The 18046-nt window shown below is 58.3% G+C and overlaps 1 protein-coding gene across 5 annotated transcripts in view; it reads left to right on the top strand.

Annotated features, from left to right (window-relative positions):
- The window catches only part of MCAM (melanoma cell adhesion molecule), a 36451-nt gene extending 18410 nt beyond the window's left edge, over nt 1-18041 (top strand). Inside the window, exons 1-17 of one of the 5 annotated variants that reach the window (XM_039496792.1) lie at nt 3609-3697; nt 4317-4444; nt 4863-5073; nt 5585-5655; nt 5901-5988; nt 6341-6520; nt 6943-7070; nt 7540-7696; nt 8036-8157; nt 8483-8624; nt 10072-10193; nt 10374-10512; nt 13094-13132; nt 13508-13525; nt 14360-14501; nt 15110-15227; nt 16287-18040. In XM_039496792.1, coding sequence (XP_039352726.1) covers nt 4343-4444; nt 4863-5073; nt 5585-5655; nt 5901-5988; nt 6341-6520; nt 6943-7070; nt 7540-7696; nt 8036-8157; nt 8483-8624; nt 10072-10193; nt 10374-10512; nt 13094-13132; nt 13508-13525; nt 14360-14501; nt 15110-15227; nt 16287-16316 — 1809 coding nt within the window. In that variant the 5' untranslated portion in view covers nt 3609-3697; nt 4317-4342 and the 3' untranslated portion in view covers nt 16317-18040. Of the gene's footprint in view, nt 1-3608; nt 3698-4313; nt 4445-4862; nt 5074-5584; nt 5656-5900; nt 5989-6340; nt 6521-6942; nt 7071-7539; nt 7697-8035; nt 8158-8482; nt 8625-10071; nt 10194-10373; nt 10513-13093; nt 13133-13507; nt 13526-14359; nt 14502-15109; nt 15228-16286 lie in introns of those variants that run through there. The other 4 variants (XM_039496790.1, XM_039496789.1, XM_039496793.1 and 1 more) reach the window with 4 other exon arrangements.
- The last annotated feature ends 5 nt before the right edge of the window (nt 18042-18046 follow it).

The raw sequence follows: 18046 nt of genomic DNA, 5'->3' as shown, positions 1-18046 counted from the left end.
GAGCCCTTGTGCTCACTCTCCAATTAGGAGCCCTGGGGGGGTGGCCCCCCTCTATGTCCCCTGTACTGTGACCCCCCATCCCGTCCTATATCCTGGCCTGGCCCCTCGCAGCGTCCCTCGTTCTGTGACCCCAGCACCCAGGCTGTAGCCCCCAGGTGTGTCCCTTGTACTGCGGCACTTGGGGACCTTTGGCCCTAAAAGGTGCCTCTGGCACTCTTCATAAGCGCCCCTCCCCCGCACACCCTGGCTGCGTTCCCGCGGCTCTCCCCCAGCCCTGCGACCCCCACCTCCCCCTGGCTCTGTCCCAACCCCCCCATAAGAACTCCCGGGACTGTGACCAGTGCACCCTGGAACCCCTGCGTTCGGTGCAGCCGCCTTGCCTCGTTCCCCCTCTGGAAACGTGAGTGGCCGGGATGGGACAAAGGTCCCTTGTGTTGGGGCCAGTGCAGGACAAGGCGCTTCTTATCTCGAGCTGCATGGCTAGATTTTGAAACCACTTCCTGTGCGAGGCGCGTGGCCAGTGCCGGAGCCGCAGAGCCCCTCCTGCCCTGGTGCCTGGGGTGTGGGGGTGGGGTGTTACAGAGGGCACCTTAACTGCCCCAGCACCAGCCCCCCGCTCAGCCCCCACAGCTCACTCCTAGCTGGGATCCCGCATGGTGCCGGCCCCTCCCAGCGGGGATCCAGCCCATTGCTGATGTGGGGTGTGTGCAATCGCACGGAGGGTATTGCTGGCATTTGGGGTCCCCTCGACAAAGACTATGGGTCACCCCCTGCAATAGGGCTCAGGATGATGCCCCCCCCCATGCCAGGGGAAAGCAGACTGGCCCATAGTGGTGAATTGCTGAGTATCTCCTGCCTGCAGCCTTCTCATCTCTGCTCCTGGGCAGGGGCTCTGAATTGGGGTGGGGGGTTGGAGGTGGGATGTGACCTGTGGACAAGCCCTCTGGGGCCACACCTGCCCGTCTCTTGCCTGTGGTGGGGGCCCGTGGCTGGCTGAATCCTCATGGCCACCTCCCTGCCAGACACCCAGTTTTGAGAGCCAGGCCTGGGAAGCTGAGCAAGCTGGCGACCTAAGCACCATGCTGTGGGGGAGGCTCAGCCCCCCCGTGTCAGGAGCTGCTGTTGGCATGAGTCATGTGCCAGGCTCTGCAGCAGCATCGCTGGCTCAGCCCAGTTGCGTGGGCTGTCATCATCCATCACTGGCTGTGAGCACCAGCTCGGCCCTGCTGGGGAGTCTCCCACTAGCAGCCCTAGGGGGGGGGGAACGCTGGGCTTAGACTGCTCCCACTGGTGCCACGGGGCTCCCCCCCAGCCTGGGTGAGCTGGGGGCTGCATCATGGGCAGCTGAAGCCTCAGAAATCTCTCCAGAGCCCCCCCATAGACATTCTAAGGACCTGGTTGTTTAGAGGTACTGGGGGTTCCATCTCTGCTCCCCACGGTCACTGTCCTTACTCATATCAGGTGTCCTTCATGACCCTTTGCATTGTGGCATGACCCCACTCTGGGCCCCCTGGCTGTGTGGGGCAGGCTGGGCTGATTCCTGGTGCTGTACCCGCCCTCCCCACGTGTCTTCCTTGCCAGCATTAGTGGGATTTGCTGTCTGACCCCCCACACATCCCCCAAGGGAGCCCGCTCATCTTTTGTTAATTGCAGGGCTTGGCGCTATGCAGACCCTGAGGTTCGCCCTGTCCTACAAAGGCTGGAGCAAGGCGAGGAGGCTCTGTTTGCTGGGCAGATTAATTAGACAGGCTGGGGTCCTGCAGGCAGCAGATGGCACCGATCACAGCTCCTTCCCTGGCAGATCAGTCAGCCCTGGGGAAGGCTGAGGCAGGATTGGCTGTGGGCATCCACTGGTCCCTCGGGCTGTGTCTGGTCCTCACCACGACCCCCAGCATGACACCCCCTCCCTGCCATCCTCTACCTATGCCCCACGTAGCTCACTGCTCTGCACCCAGGGGAAGCATGTAGAATTTCCTTGATAGTGCAACTGGGAACCAGGACCCCTGGGTGCTGGATGTGACGCAGGGAGGCGGCGTAGACTCACAATTGGAGGTGGAGGAGCCAGGACGCCTGGGTTCTGTTCCCCATTCCAGAAGGCTGAGATCCAGAGACTAGTACAGGAGATGGGGAATCAGGACTCCTGGGTTTTACTCTCGGCCCTCCATGTGTCTGTGATCCTCCATGTGTCTGTGGGTGAGTCCCTCCCCCCCACTGTGTGCCTCAGGGTCCCCATAGGAGGGCAGGGTTAATGGTCCGTGCTCCCAGGGCAGAGGGGAGAACGGGGTTCCGGCCCTGCTTGCACGGGGGGTGGATTGGTGATTCCTCTGCTGGTTGCTCCATGAGCAGCCAGGGCCACGGCGGCTCAGATGCAGCCAGGCTGCCTCCTCCACCATGGGTGGGATCCAGCAGCCTCCCTCCACCATGGCCCAAGCTGGGCCGGGCACGACCCCCCTCTGCTGCGGCAGGCGCTGTCTCGTGCCGGTTCAGCCCCCTGAGCTGACTGGTACCATCTCAGCCGGGAGCCCCCCTCCTCTCCGGCCGGAGCCCAGGCCCCTCGCTCCCCAGGCCTGAGGAAGTGGCAGCTCCTGAGCGATCCTCCACCTGCCGGGGCCGGATGAAGCTGCGGATGTGACCAGGAGGCCGGGATTTCCCCCCGGGGTGTGTGTGTCATGATCCCGGATGCCCTGCATGCCCCCCGTCCCCACCTCCGCCAGCACTGCCAGCCAGGCCACCTCAGACCCAGCAGATGTCCTAACAATGGGGCTGCGGCCGCCGTCGTGCTCAGCCGAGCACGACATCCTGCCCCAGAAGTGAAGTCTTCCCAGAACATTGGCGGGGGGGGGGAAAGAGGGCGAGGAGGGAAGCAAAGCAGCCAGGAGGCAGCACCCCCACACACAGTCCCCCTTGTGCTGCTAATTGTCTAATCCCCACCCCTTCTGCTCTAATCAGCATCTGGAAAGTGACTTACTGGGCTCAGCTGCCTGCCCCGTGCTGGGGTGTTGGGGGAGAGCAGAGTCGTGCCGGGGGGTGGGGAGGGGGCTGCTTGCACCGAGCCCGCCTGTGGGACTATTCTCCTCAATCAATCAGAGCTGGCGAAGGGGGTGTGTGGAGGCAGCTGCAGGGGGCAGAGCTGGCCGCTTGCCCAGCCCTGGCAGAGGGAACATCATGGAGGGCCGGCGGTCAGATTCTAGGCCCTGCTGCCTGGGGGGCCGGTGCTGTGGCCGCCTGTGCCATTGGGAAAGCGACCGAGACCTTCCAGATTTGTCCCACCCGACCCCAGAGAGCTGTGCTCCCACCCCACCTCAGCTGGGCCCCTAGTGGGGAAAGGCCTGTGCCCCATCCCGCCCCCCCCCGTAGCCAAGCCCCGCAACCTGGGCTGGATCAGAGCCAGCGCCCCTTGGAGGGGAAGGAAGCAGGGTGTTCCCCAAGCTATGTGATGAGTTTAGTGGCCTCGGCTGCTAGTGTCTTGGCCACAAAGGTTTCAGCTGCGTGTGGAGAGGCAGGGCTGAGCCGGCCCAGCAGGGGTTAACAAGCTCACACCCGCTTGGGCTGGGCTGGGGCGGGGGTGAAAAGTGGGACCGGGAGGGGGCTGGGGGCTTGGCTGCACATGGCAGGGTAGCTGGATGGTAGCAGTGACTGCTGCCTAATGGGAACCGTTGGGGGCAGTGTGCAGAGAAGAACCAGGAGCACAGCGGATGTAGCAGCTGGGAGTGGGGAGGATGGGGCTGGGCAGGCTGCAGGGGGGGTGCCTGGGAGGTGTGGGGCTGTGCTGGTTTGCACGGGTGGGGGCCCTGTTCTGGTCTGGGGTCAAACAGGGCGGGTAAGGGCTGTACAGTGTTTGGAAATTCACCCCAACTCTGGCACTCACCTCATGGTCTCCTCCTGGGCGCCCCCTGCAGCTGCCCTCACCGTGGTGGGGTGGGGGGTGCTGAGCCCACTCAGGGGCACTGGCAGGCAGGCCTGTGTTTGCACAGGGATCTTGCAAACAGGAGCCACTCCAATGTGGGCAGTGGGACCTGCGTGTCAGGCCATGGCAGGGGCATGGTGCCCACAAGGGCTCCAGAGCATGGGGGGGATCAGACAGGGCACCTCCTGGGGGCAGGTCTGGCCCTTGTGCTCTTTGCTGGGGGGCTTTAGCTCCCCACATCTCACCTGAGGGGCTGATTGTGCTATGTTCAACCCCAACAACAGCACATGTAGAGTCTTGTCGGGGGGGTGGGGGAGAATGGGGGATGTTCTCCTGCCCCCCCGCTTCCTTCAAGCACAGTGTTTGTGTGGCATCCCCCACACCATTACCTTGTGCCCTGTCTCAGCAGTTGGGGCCAGCAAAGTGGAGGTCTCCATGCTGGAGACGGTGGAGGTGGAGTTAGGGCAGACGGCCTGGATCCCATGCAACTTCTCCCTCCCTGAGGAGAGCCACTACGCCTACATCAACTGGTTCTATGTGAGTAGCAGCGCCCGCAGGGGGGCCCAGGGTGGGGGACTGATGGGGCAGGATCGGGGGCCCCCAGCGGGAAGGGTCAGGGGGACAACGATAGGGGAGAAGTAGGGGGCACGGGCAGATGTAGGTGGGGGGCAGAAAGGGGGGGCTCGCATGGGAGGGTTTGAGGGGGAATAAGGTCCCTGGAGCAGCTCAGTCACTGGCCTGGCAAAGGCTGGCGGTGGGGGTCCCAGTGAGAGTGACACAGTCCTGCCCCATCTCCCTGCCTGGCCCCTGGAGGAGACATCTCCCCACACACCCATGTCCCAGCCACCTGGGCGCTGCGCTAACAGACGCCTCCACCGCCAGCTGTGGCACAAAGAGGGCCCCACACCGGGTGAGTCCTGGGCCCGAGTGGCGAGTCCCTCTCGTTCCCCTCTAGATCGACAAACACAGCCGGACGAAGATCTACTACATGGTCCGCGGGCAGAAATTTGAGGTGGACACAGAGTACAAGGGCCGGGTGGCCATGGAGAACGACTTTACCCTCACCATCAGCAGGGTGACCCTGCGGGACGCCAGGACCTTCGTGTGCCAGGTCGGGGCAGGCAGCTTAGGGGTGGGCGAGAACCGGACCAAGCTCCACATTTACAGTGAGTGCCGCTGGGCCCAGCACCAGGGTGGGGGGAGGGGCAGGGCGACAGCCTATGATTGGCATCTCGGCGCGAGCCCCTGCTCTGGATGCTGCTGCTGCTGCTGCTTGGGGACAGCCGACGAGCTGCCATGTTCCTTTCCCCTCCCCTGCTCAGGGCTGCCTGCCCCTGCCAGGGCTTGGCCCAGGGGCATGGAGGCTGATTTTAGGTGGGAGCCTAGAGCAGGGCAGCATGGGAGTGTCTCCGCTCCTGCCGTCGATCACAAGGTGTGGGCATTAGCGAGAGAGACGCAGTTGCCCAGCGCCCGCCCCTGCTGCCACTCCCAGGGTCGCAGCTTCTACCGCTGCAGTGGGAAGGCAGGAACAGGCTCACGGCGGCGAACAAGGGCTGGGTCTGGCTCCCCCTTGCGTGGCGCTGGCTCAGCCTGGGGAGGCATCGGGGACTTGGCCTTTCCTCTCCCTCTCGGTCCACCTGGCACCAAACACCTGGCTGGGCTGCTGCTCTTTTCCAGAAACCCCGGAGCCTCCTGGGATCCAGGTGAACGACGCGGGCATCCCAGTGACGAGCAAGGAGATCCCCAAGGTGAGGGGAGCCAGCCGTGCCCCGCACAGACGGGCGAGCCCCGAGGGGGCCGCAGCACTGCTGGGGGGAAGGCACCCAGAAGAAGGTGGGAGACTACTGGCAGGAAGCTCGCAGTGCCAGCAGGGGTGGGGAGAATCCTAACTGCCTTGTCCAGTGCAAGCTGCGCCATGTGGGGAGGGGAACCGGGGGGTGCTGCGCGGGGACCCAGAGGTTTTCAGCACCAAGCGCTCCCTTTGCTGTCTCAGATCGCAGAGTGCGTCAGCAAGAATGGCTTTCCAGCCCCCAACATCACATGGTACAAGAATGGGAGCCCCCTGCGGCAGGACGACACACGTAAGTTTCGGGGCCAGCTCCTTCTCCTTGGGATGCTTAGTATGTTGTAGCCTGTGGGGGCTGGAGCTGAGGTAAGGGGCCCGCCCAGGCACTTCCGGGATCACAATGCTCAGGATAATCCTGTATCCTGCTGCAAGGAAGCTCATGGTAATGGAGTGCCCCATGGGTACTGTTGTGAGGAAGCTCACAGCAATCCTGCTCAGCCCAGGGGTGAGAAGTTTGTGCATCCCCATTCCTTCCTTCCAAGGGCTGGATCCCAGGGTCGCCGGGGAGGGGGTCCCGTGGAGCCAACGGGGTCTGCAGGTGCTCAGTCCCTCTTGGCACTACCCCATCACCTGCTTTCGCCCGGCAGAAGTCAGCATCCTCTCCACCCTCACCAAGGAGTCGAGCGGGCTGTACACGGTGAGCAGCACCCTCTACGCCCACGTGAGCCGCGAGGACCGCCAGTCCCGCTTCCACTGCGAGGTCAGCTACCGCCTGCTGGGGGCCAACCAGACTGCCAGGTCCGAGGAGGTCAACCTCACCGTGTTCTGTGAGTCTGGGACTGATCGGCCGCGCCCAGGGGAAGGGGAATGACTTTCCATACTGGCGATAACACTCCCTGCGCTGCAGGGTTGCTGCTGCAATAGACCAGGCTGTAACGTCCATGGCACTGCCATGTGACAGCTGTTGCTCTGCATGCGGATGGTAGCGGGGGCCTGCAGTGATCCACCCCCCCCCAGCTCCAGGTGTTGCCACATGTTGCAATGTACCTCCGGCATCTGGCCCCTCACGCTGAAGCTTGAGCATGGACGTAGGTGGAGTCAGTCTGTTCCCCCCGGTGCTCTCCAGCCAGAGCGTCTGTCAGATTCCCCCTCTCCTGTTTGCCGCTTGCCAGTTTCTCATGGGCCCCCTGGTCTGCCCGCCCCCCGGTCCCAGCTGAGCCGAGGCTCTTCATGTCTCTCTGCACCCCAGATTCCACGGAGAAGCTGAGTCTGGTGATAGAGTCTCCCCAGCCGCAGGTGCGGGAGGGGGACGACGTGACACTGCGCTGCGAGGGGGACGGGAACCCCCCACCCGAGTACAACCTGCTGAAAGTGCAGGTGAGCAAAGGGGCGGGGCGACAGGCCAGGGCAGGCCAGTTCTGGATGCCCAGGGGCGACAGAGTGTGCCTTGAATGTGGGGCTGCCTGACAGTCCCTGTCTGAGCTCCCCACAGGCTGTCTCTGTGCTCCCCTGTACATGGGGACCCTCACCCTTCCTGCGCTGCGGGTTCCACCTGCCCCAGTCTGGGAATCTATTGCAGAGAGCTGGACGGCTCAAGGAAAGGGATAATCGCTGTGCCAGGGCACCGGTTCCAGCCCCACCCCACGCAGAGTGGGCTTGATCAGGAAATGGGAGGCAGAGTCTCCCCACCCCCTCCCCACTAGGGCATCAGTTCCAGCCCAGCCCAGGGCAGGGGAATGGACTAGGAGGCCACAAACCTCCAGCAGCGCCACCCCTGCTCCTGGTGCCAACACAAGCCACGGGTGCCCCCACGTACCCCCGCTCCCGTCTGCCTTGTGCCCCTCAGGAGGGGGCCGAGCCTGAGGAGAGAGAGCTAACCTCCAGCAACGGGGTGCTGATCCTGCGGAAGGTCAAGAAGGAGGACAGCGGCCGGTACCTGTGCCAGACTTTCGACCTCGACTCTATGAAGAAGCTGGAAAACGAGACGGAGCTGTCTGTGAACTGTAAGGGAGGGCCAGGGGGGGAGGCAGGGAGGTTCCCCTGGGCCCTGTGCCGTCCCAGCCCTTCTCCCATTGAGCTCCACATGAATCTGTGCAGTGCTGCCCCCCTCCAGCTCGATGGGTTGGCCATTCAGGGCCCCATGATGCCAGCTGACCGGAGGAGCAGTTCCCCAGCTGCGGGGAGGTGGCATTCGAGAATGGCTGCTTCCGGCAGCCCCCATGGCCTGTGTCCATGCTCCAGGCTGGTTCCTGGGAACCAGTTTCTGTTCTGTACAAGCATCAGCGAGCCCTCGGCCACACGAAGGGCACCGCGTCTCATCCCCACGCTTGCTCTCTCCCTAGACCTCGAAGGGCTCAAGATAACCCCCGAGGGGCCCATCCAGCTGCAGCAGGGAGAAGTCTTAACCCTGACCTGTGACGCCAGAGGCTCCAAGCCCTTGGAGTTCCGGTGGAAGAAGGAAAAGGTAACGAGCCATGCGGACGGCTGCTCCCAGGCAATGGCACAGTGCTCCAGTGATGCCGGGACCTGGGCACAGTGCAGGAGAGGCCGTGCTCCAGTGACCAGTAGAGCTAGATGAAACCTCATTAATACTCCCCCACCCCGGGCAGGATATTCCCTTCCCGCTAACCCCGAGGGACTGAGATTCTCTCCCTGCCCCCCAACAGCAGGGCTTGGAGTGGAGCTGGAAAGCTTGGGAAGACCCAGCTGCTCCCTCGGCCACATGCTGCTCCCGGGCGAGAGGCGGGGCTGCGGCAGTCGGACACTAGCCTGCTCATCTCCTTTTCCAGAAGGGGAAACTGCTGAGGTCAGGAAAGCAACTGAAACTGAGCAACGTCACCCTTGAATCTTCTGGCAACTACAGCTGCGAGGTGGCTGTGACTGGGGTGCCAGGGCTCTCCCGCTCCAAGCAGGTGAACGTCGCTGTTCACAGTAAGTGCCGGCCACTGCCGTATCCCCACCCCCTTCCTGTGCAGGCTGGGGGAGGGGGACAGCTTGGGGGGCAGAGGGGAATCCAGCAAAGAGCCCATGGAATTGCCCTGGTGGTTCACGCAGTCCCTACCTGCAGCGGCGGCTCCAGACACCAGCACACCAAGCGCATGCCTGGGGTGGCACCCTGCTGGTCCCTGCGAGGGCGGCAGTCAGGCAGCCTTCGGCGGCTTGCCTGCGGGAGGTCCCCTGGTCCCGCGGATTTGGCGGTGGATATATCGAAGGCACGGGACTGGCAGACCTCCTGCAGGCAAGTCGCCGAATCCACAGGACTGGGGACTTCCCGCAGGCAAGCTGCCGAAGGCTGCCTGCCTGCCTGCCATGCTTGGGGCAGCAAAAAAGCCAGAGCCACCCCTGCCCACCTGACTGCTTCCATCCCAGCCCTGCTGGTCCCTGGGCCTGGGAGGAATGAGCTGGCAGAGACATGTGCAGCCTCCCTACTTCTTTACTCCTCTGTTAAATGCAAGTGTGCCCTGTGCCTGGGGGGCATGGTGCATCTTCCCCCACCTGGTCAGATGGCTGCAGGGAGGCCATGTCACAGTCCTGGATAATTGCACCTGTATTTCCCCCTCCATGGGCCCTTGAAGGCCCCCACTCTAGGCTCCTGGCTCCTCGGCTGTCACCTCTCTTGGGCAGAGACTCACATTTCTCTCCCACCTGAGTGGAGTTTTTCCAGGCTGCAGTTTAGTCCTAGCAAGCCAGACTGCCTGAACGGGGCAGCGTCCGTGCTTGTGCTTTGCTTCCTCGATGGTGGCTATGAACAGCTGTCATTGCTAGTAGCCACACGTCTGGGCACAGCTCTTTCTAAGCAAGCCCATTGATTCTTAAGGTGAAAGCCAAGAAAACCGATTACAAACAACCAAAGAGCCTCCATGCAGCCGGCACCCCCGACTGCAGCCTCAGGTTCTTCAAATCTCACAACTGGGTTTTCCCCGCGGTTAGCGTCTCAGATTCCGAACCACCATAAATAGCTCAGGTCTTTCCTTTGTAGGGCTTGGGCCTTTGATCTTGGCTTTGTGAACCAGGTGATCAGCAGACAATGGCATAGCTTCAGAAGGCTGCGGTTTTGCACAACCAGAGGTGGGGAATTTGGTTCCCCTCCCCCGGAAAAGCACTAAACACATTTTGTTCCCAGATTCCATTTTTGCCTGGCCCACTGTTCAGTATAGTCCTCTGAAACACCCCTCCCCCCCGGCTGTCACCTCTCCCCTCAGGAGGTTGCACGCAATCCCAGCCCACAGTAAGACATAAACCGTTCATCAATTGCAATGGGCCCCCAAAGATGCGTAAACGTATTTCAATACAGTCTCCCAAGGACACTACAGGAAATTGTCCCATCTGTCCCAGGCCACGCTGACCCCTCTGCTCTGTGTTTCTTCCTCCCCTGCAGCAAAGCCGCACATCAGTTCCAAGGATTCCCTGGTGCCTGTGCAACAGAACGAGCTGGTGACCCTGATGTGCAAAGCTGCTGCCCTCCCTGAGCCCACCATCACGTGGAGCATCAATGGAAAGGTGAGACCCACCTGCTGGATGCGGCGCAGGGAACCGACCCGGGGGCTAGGCAGTGGTTCTTGACCTCTTCCATTCAGGCATCTCCTGTAACATTTTTGGGGAACCCCCAACTAGGGAGGGCTAGTGATCACTTCTTCCCCTCCTGAGTGGCATCCCTCACTCTCTTCCATCTCCCCGCAGGTCCAAAACCACACAGACCATCATCGCGTCATCAGCAACTTGACTGTCCAGGTCACCCCAAAACTGCTGCTGTCAGGAGTCACCTGCACGGCCACTAACGAGTTTGGCAATAGCAGTCATCACATCACACTGCAGCTGAGTAAGTCTCCAGGTCACATTGACGGGGGAAGTGCCCCATGAAGGAAATCCCCTTCTCTCATTCCAGACCAGACTGGAGTCCTCCCCTCCTGCTCTAATGCACAAAACAGGGAGACCATTTTTTCTTAATGATTTTTTTTTTAAATTTCTGATTAGAAACAAAATACACAATATACCAAGAGCATCAGACACCAGTCATGTAGCCTTCAAAGCACGGGCCCACTCAACCCCAATAGATCTCAGCCTGCCTGTGAAGAGAGTCACAGTTCACCCAAAGCTGGATAGAATAGGGGATCTGCAAAGGGGCTTTGCATTCTCCAGGCCTGATAGTCATTCATGCTGCACTGGCAGGGTATAAATGGGCCTCAGCATAAATGAGAATTGGGCCCTTCTTTAGGATCAGAGCTGGTAAAAAAAATAATAATAATAATAATACATGTTTTCTCAAAATATCAGCCATCTCAATTTAAAAAAAAAAAACAACAAAGTTTTTGGAGACAGAAGTGACAGGGCACATAAAATGAAAGTGTTTCTACCTGCTGGGTCCCTTAAATTTTCAAAAATCAGAAAATTCCACCCAAATATTTGTGGAGAGAAAAGCTCTGGCCGTGATGGAGAAAGACAGACAGCACCCAAGTCCCCCTTTCCAAGCTGGTGGTTCTACTTGAGACATTTCAGGAGGAGCTGGTCTGGCTTGGCCTGATTTTGCAGAGGAAGTTCTGAGCTTCTCTGCTATTTTTAAAGTCTTAATAATAATCTCTTCCTCCTTCTGTCAAGGCCTAATCCTGTCAGGTGCTGAGCATCCTCTACTCAGGTTGATGTCAATGGGAGTTGAGGATACTCAGCACCTCCCAAGATCTGGTTCTTAGTACATGAATATTCCCTTTGACCACTCACGTGATCCAATGTCAGATTGGGAGCCTTATTCCAGTGTCACTGGTCGCCTAACACAGCCAGTCAGGAGAGACGGGTCCAGGGAAAGCAGGACTGACAAGACCCGAATTGCCAATGGAGGAGGAACTTTTCCGTCTCTCTTTGTAAAAGTCGGGTTTTCCTCTCTGCAGTGAACCTAAATGTACATAGAAAAGAGATCATTAACACCATAACAGGGAGGGCCGCTTACTCTCTATTTACAACTAGTAGGAAAAAGTACAGTGATGGCGGCACAAACCCACTGTGTACCTACTTACTTTTGCGTAACAAGGAGTTCTACCTCATAGCAGTTTTCACTTGAAGAGAACTCACCTTTGTGAAGAGACGTGCGGAGACACACTCTTTCTTCAGTGGTAGGATTAATCTATTTCCCTGGTCTCTTGCTGCACTGATGGAAGAACGTGTTGGTTCTTAACCATTTGCTCACGGTTCAACTCCCTGTGGATTACAAATCCAAACGCCAACTCCACTTTGCAGGGTATGAAGCGCCTACCCACAACTTCTTCCATAAGGGCAAAACGTGAATTGTAGGGCTAGTGTTTACAAAGCCTCCATGGGTTATTACTGGAGCTGCTGTGCGCCACAATCCAGAATCGGGGCCCCAGCGTGCTAGGTGCTGCACAAAGTGACATTCCCTGGCCCGAAGGGGTTATGATATTTCCTTGATTGCCTCACTCCAAAGGGTGAGCTAAGCAGGAGGGGTGACAGACTGCACTGTAAGATAGAAAGCTCAGTTCTACTCGAAAACCGACCGTGAAAGAGGCGTCAGGGGGGTTCATTGTAAAATGGTGGTTTTCCTAATTTGCAAGTTCACCCTGGAATCAAAGAGCTGCTGGCTTTGATCGGAGCCCAGGCACAACTAGCAGCAGAGACTCGGCAGTCGGGACTTAGTTAACGGCACTGTTGATAATGCAAAAGCAGGGCTATGGGGAAGACCGAGCAGTGAATGCTTATTTGTGTCCTTCAGATCAGCAGGTAGGATGCTGAGTGCACATGGCTCTCCGATCTGAGCTGCCAAAGGACGGAGGGGAATTCTGAGACCCGTTGCTGAAGGCCATTGGCCTGGCTTCAGGGAGGGCAGCTTGAGTTCACTTAACACTCATTAACCTTCCCCATGTGCTGGCTGATAATTTCCAAATGCAAAGTCTCCTGCACGTTTCTTCCCCACGTCTCTCTGGGCTGGAGAGCAAGCCCAGCTGCTCGGCTGTAGCGCATGCTGCGTGATCCGTTCTCAGCGTGGTTCGTTAGAGGCGTCTGTGTTGGACATTTAGGTCCTAGAAAGCGGAGGTCGAAAAGATGATTCATCATCTCGTTCGTTCCCCCGCACCACCCCTTTGGCCAGGGTAGCCCCTGGGTCCCCGTGGCAGCAGAGGGACTGTGCACACGAGTGAATCTGTAAGTGGCTGGGGGAAGCCAGTGAGCATGTCTGCAAAGCGGCCCAGGGGCGTGCAGAGGGGCATCGCCCGCTCCAGCCCCTGGCGTTTCAACGACACTCTGCACACAGGCAAGGCTGGAATCTCCCTCTAGCTGGTGCAGAGCAGCGCGCTGGGTTGGGATGCTGCTGCGGGCACCCTTCATGCTAACGCACTCCCAGCTCCACCGAGAGGGGAGAAATCAAATCAACCAGCCGGTGTCTGTCTTCATTACAGGAACCATGACGACACCTCCTCCTTCTGGCAACACTACTGGTAAGTGGCCCCAGTGACCGTGCTGAACAAGGGTCCCTGCAGTGGGCGAAGGAACGAGATCTCACCCACACATTAAGCACCCCTGCGGAGGGGCAGGGATGAGACTGAGCGGCCAGAATGGCCAAGCAGCGCTGCCCGGGCCCCTGGAAGGTGGGGGTGGCTGGGGAATAGCGGCCACATCCCTTGGAGTCCTGGTACGGAGAGATGCCATGGGCACCTAGTTCTACACTTCAGCCCCTGTGAGCTGCCTGGGGCACGGGGGCGGGCGGTTAAGTCCCGGAGCCAATGGGGTGAATGGCTGCCCAGCGCCTTCCCACCCTGGGGAGGGATGGGCTTCATTCAGCGCTCTCTCTCCATTCTTTCTTGGCTTTCTAGCGGAATCCATCAAGAAAGGTCAGTAGCCCCAGGACCCCCTGCCTCCTAGCTGGTCCCTTCCCTCCTGAGACCCCCGGCCTGCTTTCACCGTGTGAGCGCTTCGCACGCCTTTTTGCGCCCTCCAGGCCCCTACTCCCAGCCTTCCCCTCTGCCTACAGCTGTGCTGATGGCTTCGTGTCCCCCACTGTCTGCAGAGTGCGGCCCTCCCGTTACACCCCAGAAACGGGCACTCCAATGGGACTCCTTCAGGCCAGTCAGCCCCTAGTTTCCACCCCCCTCTTTGGCCTTCGCTCAGCTGGGCTCTCACGCCCTCGGTCCGTGGCACGGGGGGGCAGATGCCGCAGAGGGAGGTCTAAATTAGAGCTGGAGACCCGGTATTTGGATGAGAAGTGCTTCCACGGCAGCGGCGTGTTCCCAAGCCGCCCGCGGGTTTAGATGATGGGTGAAATGTGCCTAAGGCCCATTTCCAAAAGTGGCTTAAGCACGTAGCATGCCAAGTCACCAGTGAAGACACAACCTCCGTCAGCGGGAGGGGATCTCCCATCACTGGAGTTAACGCCTAATACACAGCACGTTACAAACATCCATATTGTCCGTCCCCGCCCACAAGCCAGCAGCAGGGCCAGGAACAGAACCTGAGGTCCCCCCACCGTGCATTGCACTAGCTGTGCTGCATGCATCCCCCTCTCTTCCTGGTGCCTCCCCCGCTACCCCCCGTGCCCCTTCAATGCACTTCCGATGCAGCCTGGGGAGAGGTAAGCGTGCTGCCTACTACTGCGCGTGGAAGGCGACGGGCGTCTCTCGGGGAAGCCGTGGGGTCAGGCAGTAAAGTCACCTGTCTGTTGCGAGCAGAGCAAAAGACCCAGGAGAGCAAGGGCGTGATCATCGTGGCGGTCATCGTGTGCATCCTGGTGATCGCTGTGCTCGGCGCTGTGCTCTACTTCCTGCACAAGAAAGGCAAGATCCCCTGCAACCGCACCGGGAAGCAGGACATGTAAGCATAGCTCGCGCCCGCAGTGCTCGCGCCTCCCCCGCCTCCCGGCTAGCAAGGGCTTGGCTCAAAGATGCACCAAATCATTCACGCTTCCCATCTCATCCCATTCAGGCACCTTGCTCTCCCCGCACCGCCCCCGGAAGGGCTAGGATGCCTCACGGCTGTTCTCATGCGGGGGGGCGGGGCGGGGCGGGGAGGCCTGGATGCAGAGTAACCAAGAGCTTCCCCACAGCAAAGGCTCCTGGCACAGCCTCCCGAAGCAGGCGCTGCAGGGAGCCACAGCTGAGTTTCCCCCATCAGCCAGCCAGCCACCCCTAGTGTGACCAGAGCAGCTCCGATCCCCACACTCCAGCAGCACTGAGTGTGGCTGCTATCCCAGGGCTCCTGCCCCTTCCCCTACAGCACCTCCTACTGGCAGAGGCTGGAGTCGTTGAAAGCTTCCCTCGGCCTGTGTTCCCACCGGAGTTTGATTTTGCTCCGACTCCTTTTCCTTCTGCCCTCTGGGAGCCCGTAGGAATCAGCCAAAGGGCCCAGACTCCTGCGCCTCTGTCCGTTGGTGCTCGGGGACCTCAAACGTGTCTGAAAACTGTCACCTCCCTCCCCCCTAGCACCAGGCCAGATGCCCGTAAAGACGAGATTGTAGTTGAAGTTAAGTCAGATAAACTTCCCGAAGAGGCGGGGCTTCTGCAGGGTGCCAACGGCGAGAAGAGACCTGCAGGTGACCAGGTAGGACAGCTCTCCATGCAATTCCCTTCCGGGGGCTGGGTGTCCCTTTGCAGCCTCTGGCCAGGAGCAGCAGTGATGCTCGAAGGGCACGGGGTGGCTCTGCCCTGCCGTTCACACAGAGGGCAGGCCTCCTCTGGAGTCAACTGCTGTCCCCAGCACCCCTGATCTTGCATGGGCCTTCAGCATCCATCGTCATCAGCAGTAAATAAGAGAAGTGGGGGGACCTCGTGGTGCCAGGCTTTCATTTCATTTCAGTCAGTGTCGGGGCCGAGATGTGGATGTGTTGCTGCATGCTAGTGGGAAACTGCTTCCCCGTCTGCTATAAACTTCCCCCCCCCGCAGCCCTCTCACCGTGAACTTGGCCACGTCCTCTGGCTCCCAGGAGAAAGCACAGACCCTGGCCCTTAGTTTCCCTGTCCCCTCTTCGTTCGCAGTCAGCCTGGCCCGGAGCTAAGGGGTGTAGGCATTACAGGCTAGAGACTCTCTGGCCTCCGCCAAGCCCACATAGGGACCTAGACTCTCTAGGTGCTCGGTAGATGCCTAAGATCCGGATCCACGAACACCAGGGCAGGGTGTGTCCTGAGCCATGGGACTGCAAGGAGGAGGAAAAGAAGGTAGCAGCCCTAACTACTGGGCTCTGCCGCAGGAGAGCTTTCTCCCTCTCCCTTGGGGAAGCTACTCCACAGGGTATAAGTAATTAAAGAGGCAGTTCCCCCCCGCCACCAATATAGGATTGTTCCTGCCCTTTATCCTAAAGTGCTTTGTCTAGTTTTAATATGCAGAGGTTTCCAGTTGGACGGTTCCAGTTCAGCTCACATGTTCCTTTGTTTAATGCAAATCGATGTATATGAGCACATGCCCCGGTAGCCTTCAGATCATCACTCAACCACAGAATGGTAGAAGGAGGGGCCTCCACTGCCTCTACCCACTGCTCCAGGAGTCACACTTACCCAGGAAACCATTGCACTGGGTTGGCTCTGAGCAGCTGGTGTGGTCACATGTGGGGGGAGGGAGAACCTACACAGTGATTACCTCTCATTACATATTTCTTGTCCAAAGGCAGAGAAATACATCGATCTGAGGAACTAAAGTGAGGGACCCGCCGTGTGTTTTTTCCTTCAAACCTTTCCTGTTCCTGGATCGCCACCTCCCAACCCTGCTCCAGCTCCCTGAGAGCATGGCCAGAGACCTTGAAATGCATCACAGCATCTGCAGGGAGGAATACCACAGCCCCCACACATGACCATTACACTAGCCAAGGGTCTGAAAGATACCACACTAGCAGTGGCAAATCTGGACTGACTGACTGCTTCAGAGGCCAAAAACCAATTCTTGAAAAACATCCACATTGCCCTGATAGGCGGAAGAATTTAAGGCCGTATCAGGAATGTTACCGTTAGCTTTTTATTGTTCCAGTTGTGTGTGTGTTTGGGAGGGGCGGGTGTGTGTGTGTGTGGTGTGTCTAGAAGCGTTTTACCTAAAATTCACAGCAGATAAGTCCCCCCTGCCCTCCTGAAAGTAGGCTAGAGCACTAGGCCGTCTGGGTTTGTCAGGACTAGAGTTGTGCTTTTAATTGGAGCTCCTTCCAACTGAAAAAACCCCAACCCCACAACCCGTTTTAGATTAGCAGCATCCAGCTAAGTCTCTGAACAATGGGTGCACAGTATGAATTACAGATAGGGGGTGGAATTTACCTGGTGGATTGTAGGGTGCCGAATGGTTAGTTCTCTTAGCTTGTCCCTAAACTGTTCTTGTTTTGCTGATTTAGATTCACAGCCTCTCATCTTGCAGGTAGAGCGCTCCATTCTTGGAAGAGTTGATTTTGTTTTTCCCAAGTGACTCTGTTGAGAACAAGTAGCTGAAAGGAAAGGATCTCTGTTCTATGTGCAGTAAAAAGCAGGGCCTCCCAGTCGTTCTGAGGGTTCGGCAGGGACCGGACCCAACAGTATGTTCACGTGAAAGTTTTAAAGCTGCATGATGTGGCATTGCTTAGCTGAGGGCTTAGGCCTTGTTTCTCACCTGCCAGCTCCCTGAGGAACGTGGCTACCTTGGGCAGATTTCTAATTAAGCTGTACCGCTGCTGAAATGAGCAGGCCCTCCAGACAACCATGTCTCAAGTCAAGGCTGATGAAGAGAAGCTTTATGCCATGCTTAGATATTGGCACCTCTCTAGGGGTGGTTTTTTTTAAAGTATTCTCACTAGATAAAACATTACTTATCCTTGACTAAAATTCCATTCTCTGGCCTAGGCCGGGGCGACAGGTAACATCTGTGAACAAGAAGGGAAACTGACAGGACTGAGCTCCCACAGAATATTGAACTGGTGCTATCTCAGAGATACCAAACAGAACCCCACCCAGCCTGCAAGCATATACTGCTGTTGCTTCCCTCAGCCCTAGGACCTCTCCCCCGCCCCCAGGCGAACACTGAGGAGATGAGCCCCTTGCTTTTCCTTCTCCATTCCTATTAGAGAAGTAAACCAAGTTGTAGGCTTACACCCTCCATAGCTGCTACTTAACCAGCCATTTATTTTCCATTCCTCCAACACTTAAGCAACAAACAGCCTTACATTAACACTGGGCAAAACAATAGCAGCTCCTTTCCTATGCTCCCAACCTCCTCAGCGGTTAATGAGACTCTCTGCAGCAGCAGAGGCAACCAACTCATTAACAAAAAGGGTGAGCTGTACTTGTGAGCTAGAAATATCAGAAGCAAAAGCTTTTGTTTTATATATATATATATTTTTGTTGGTTTGTGTGTAAATTTAAGAGTTTGTCTGATATTTGCAGGGTTTTTTTTATATATGTGAAAATAAAAAG

The sequence above is a fragment of the Mauremys reevesii genome, linkage group 12, assembly GCF_016161935.1.
Source record: "Mauremys reevesii isolate NIE-2019 linkage group 12, ASM1616193v1, whole genome shotgun sequence".
NCBI classification, from domain to species: domain Eukaryota; kingdom Metazoa; phylum Chordata; order Testudines; family Geoemydidae; genus Mauremys; species Mauremys reevesii.
Note: the sequence above shows the minus strand (reverse complement) of the source record. Positions and strands in the feature narration are given on the sequence as shown.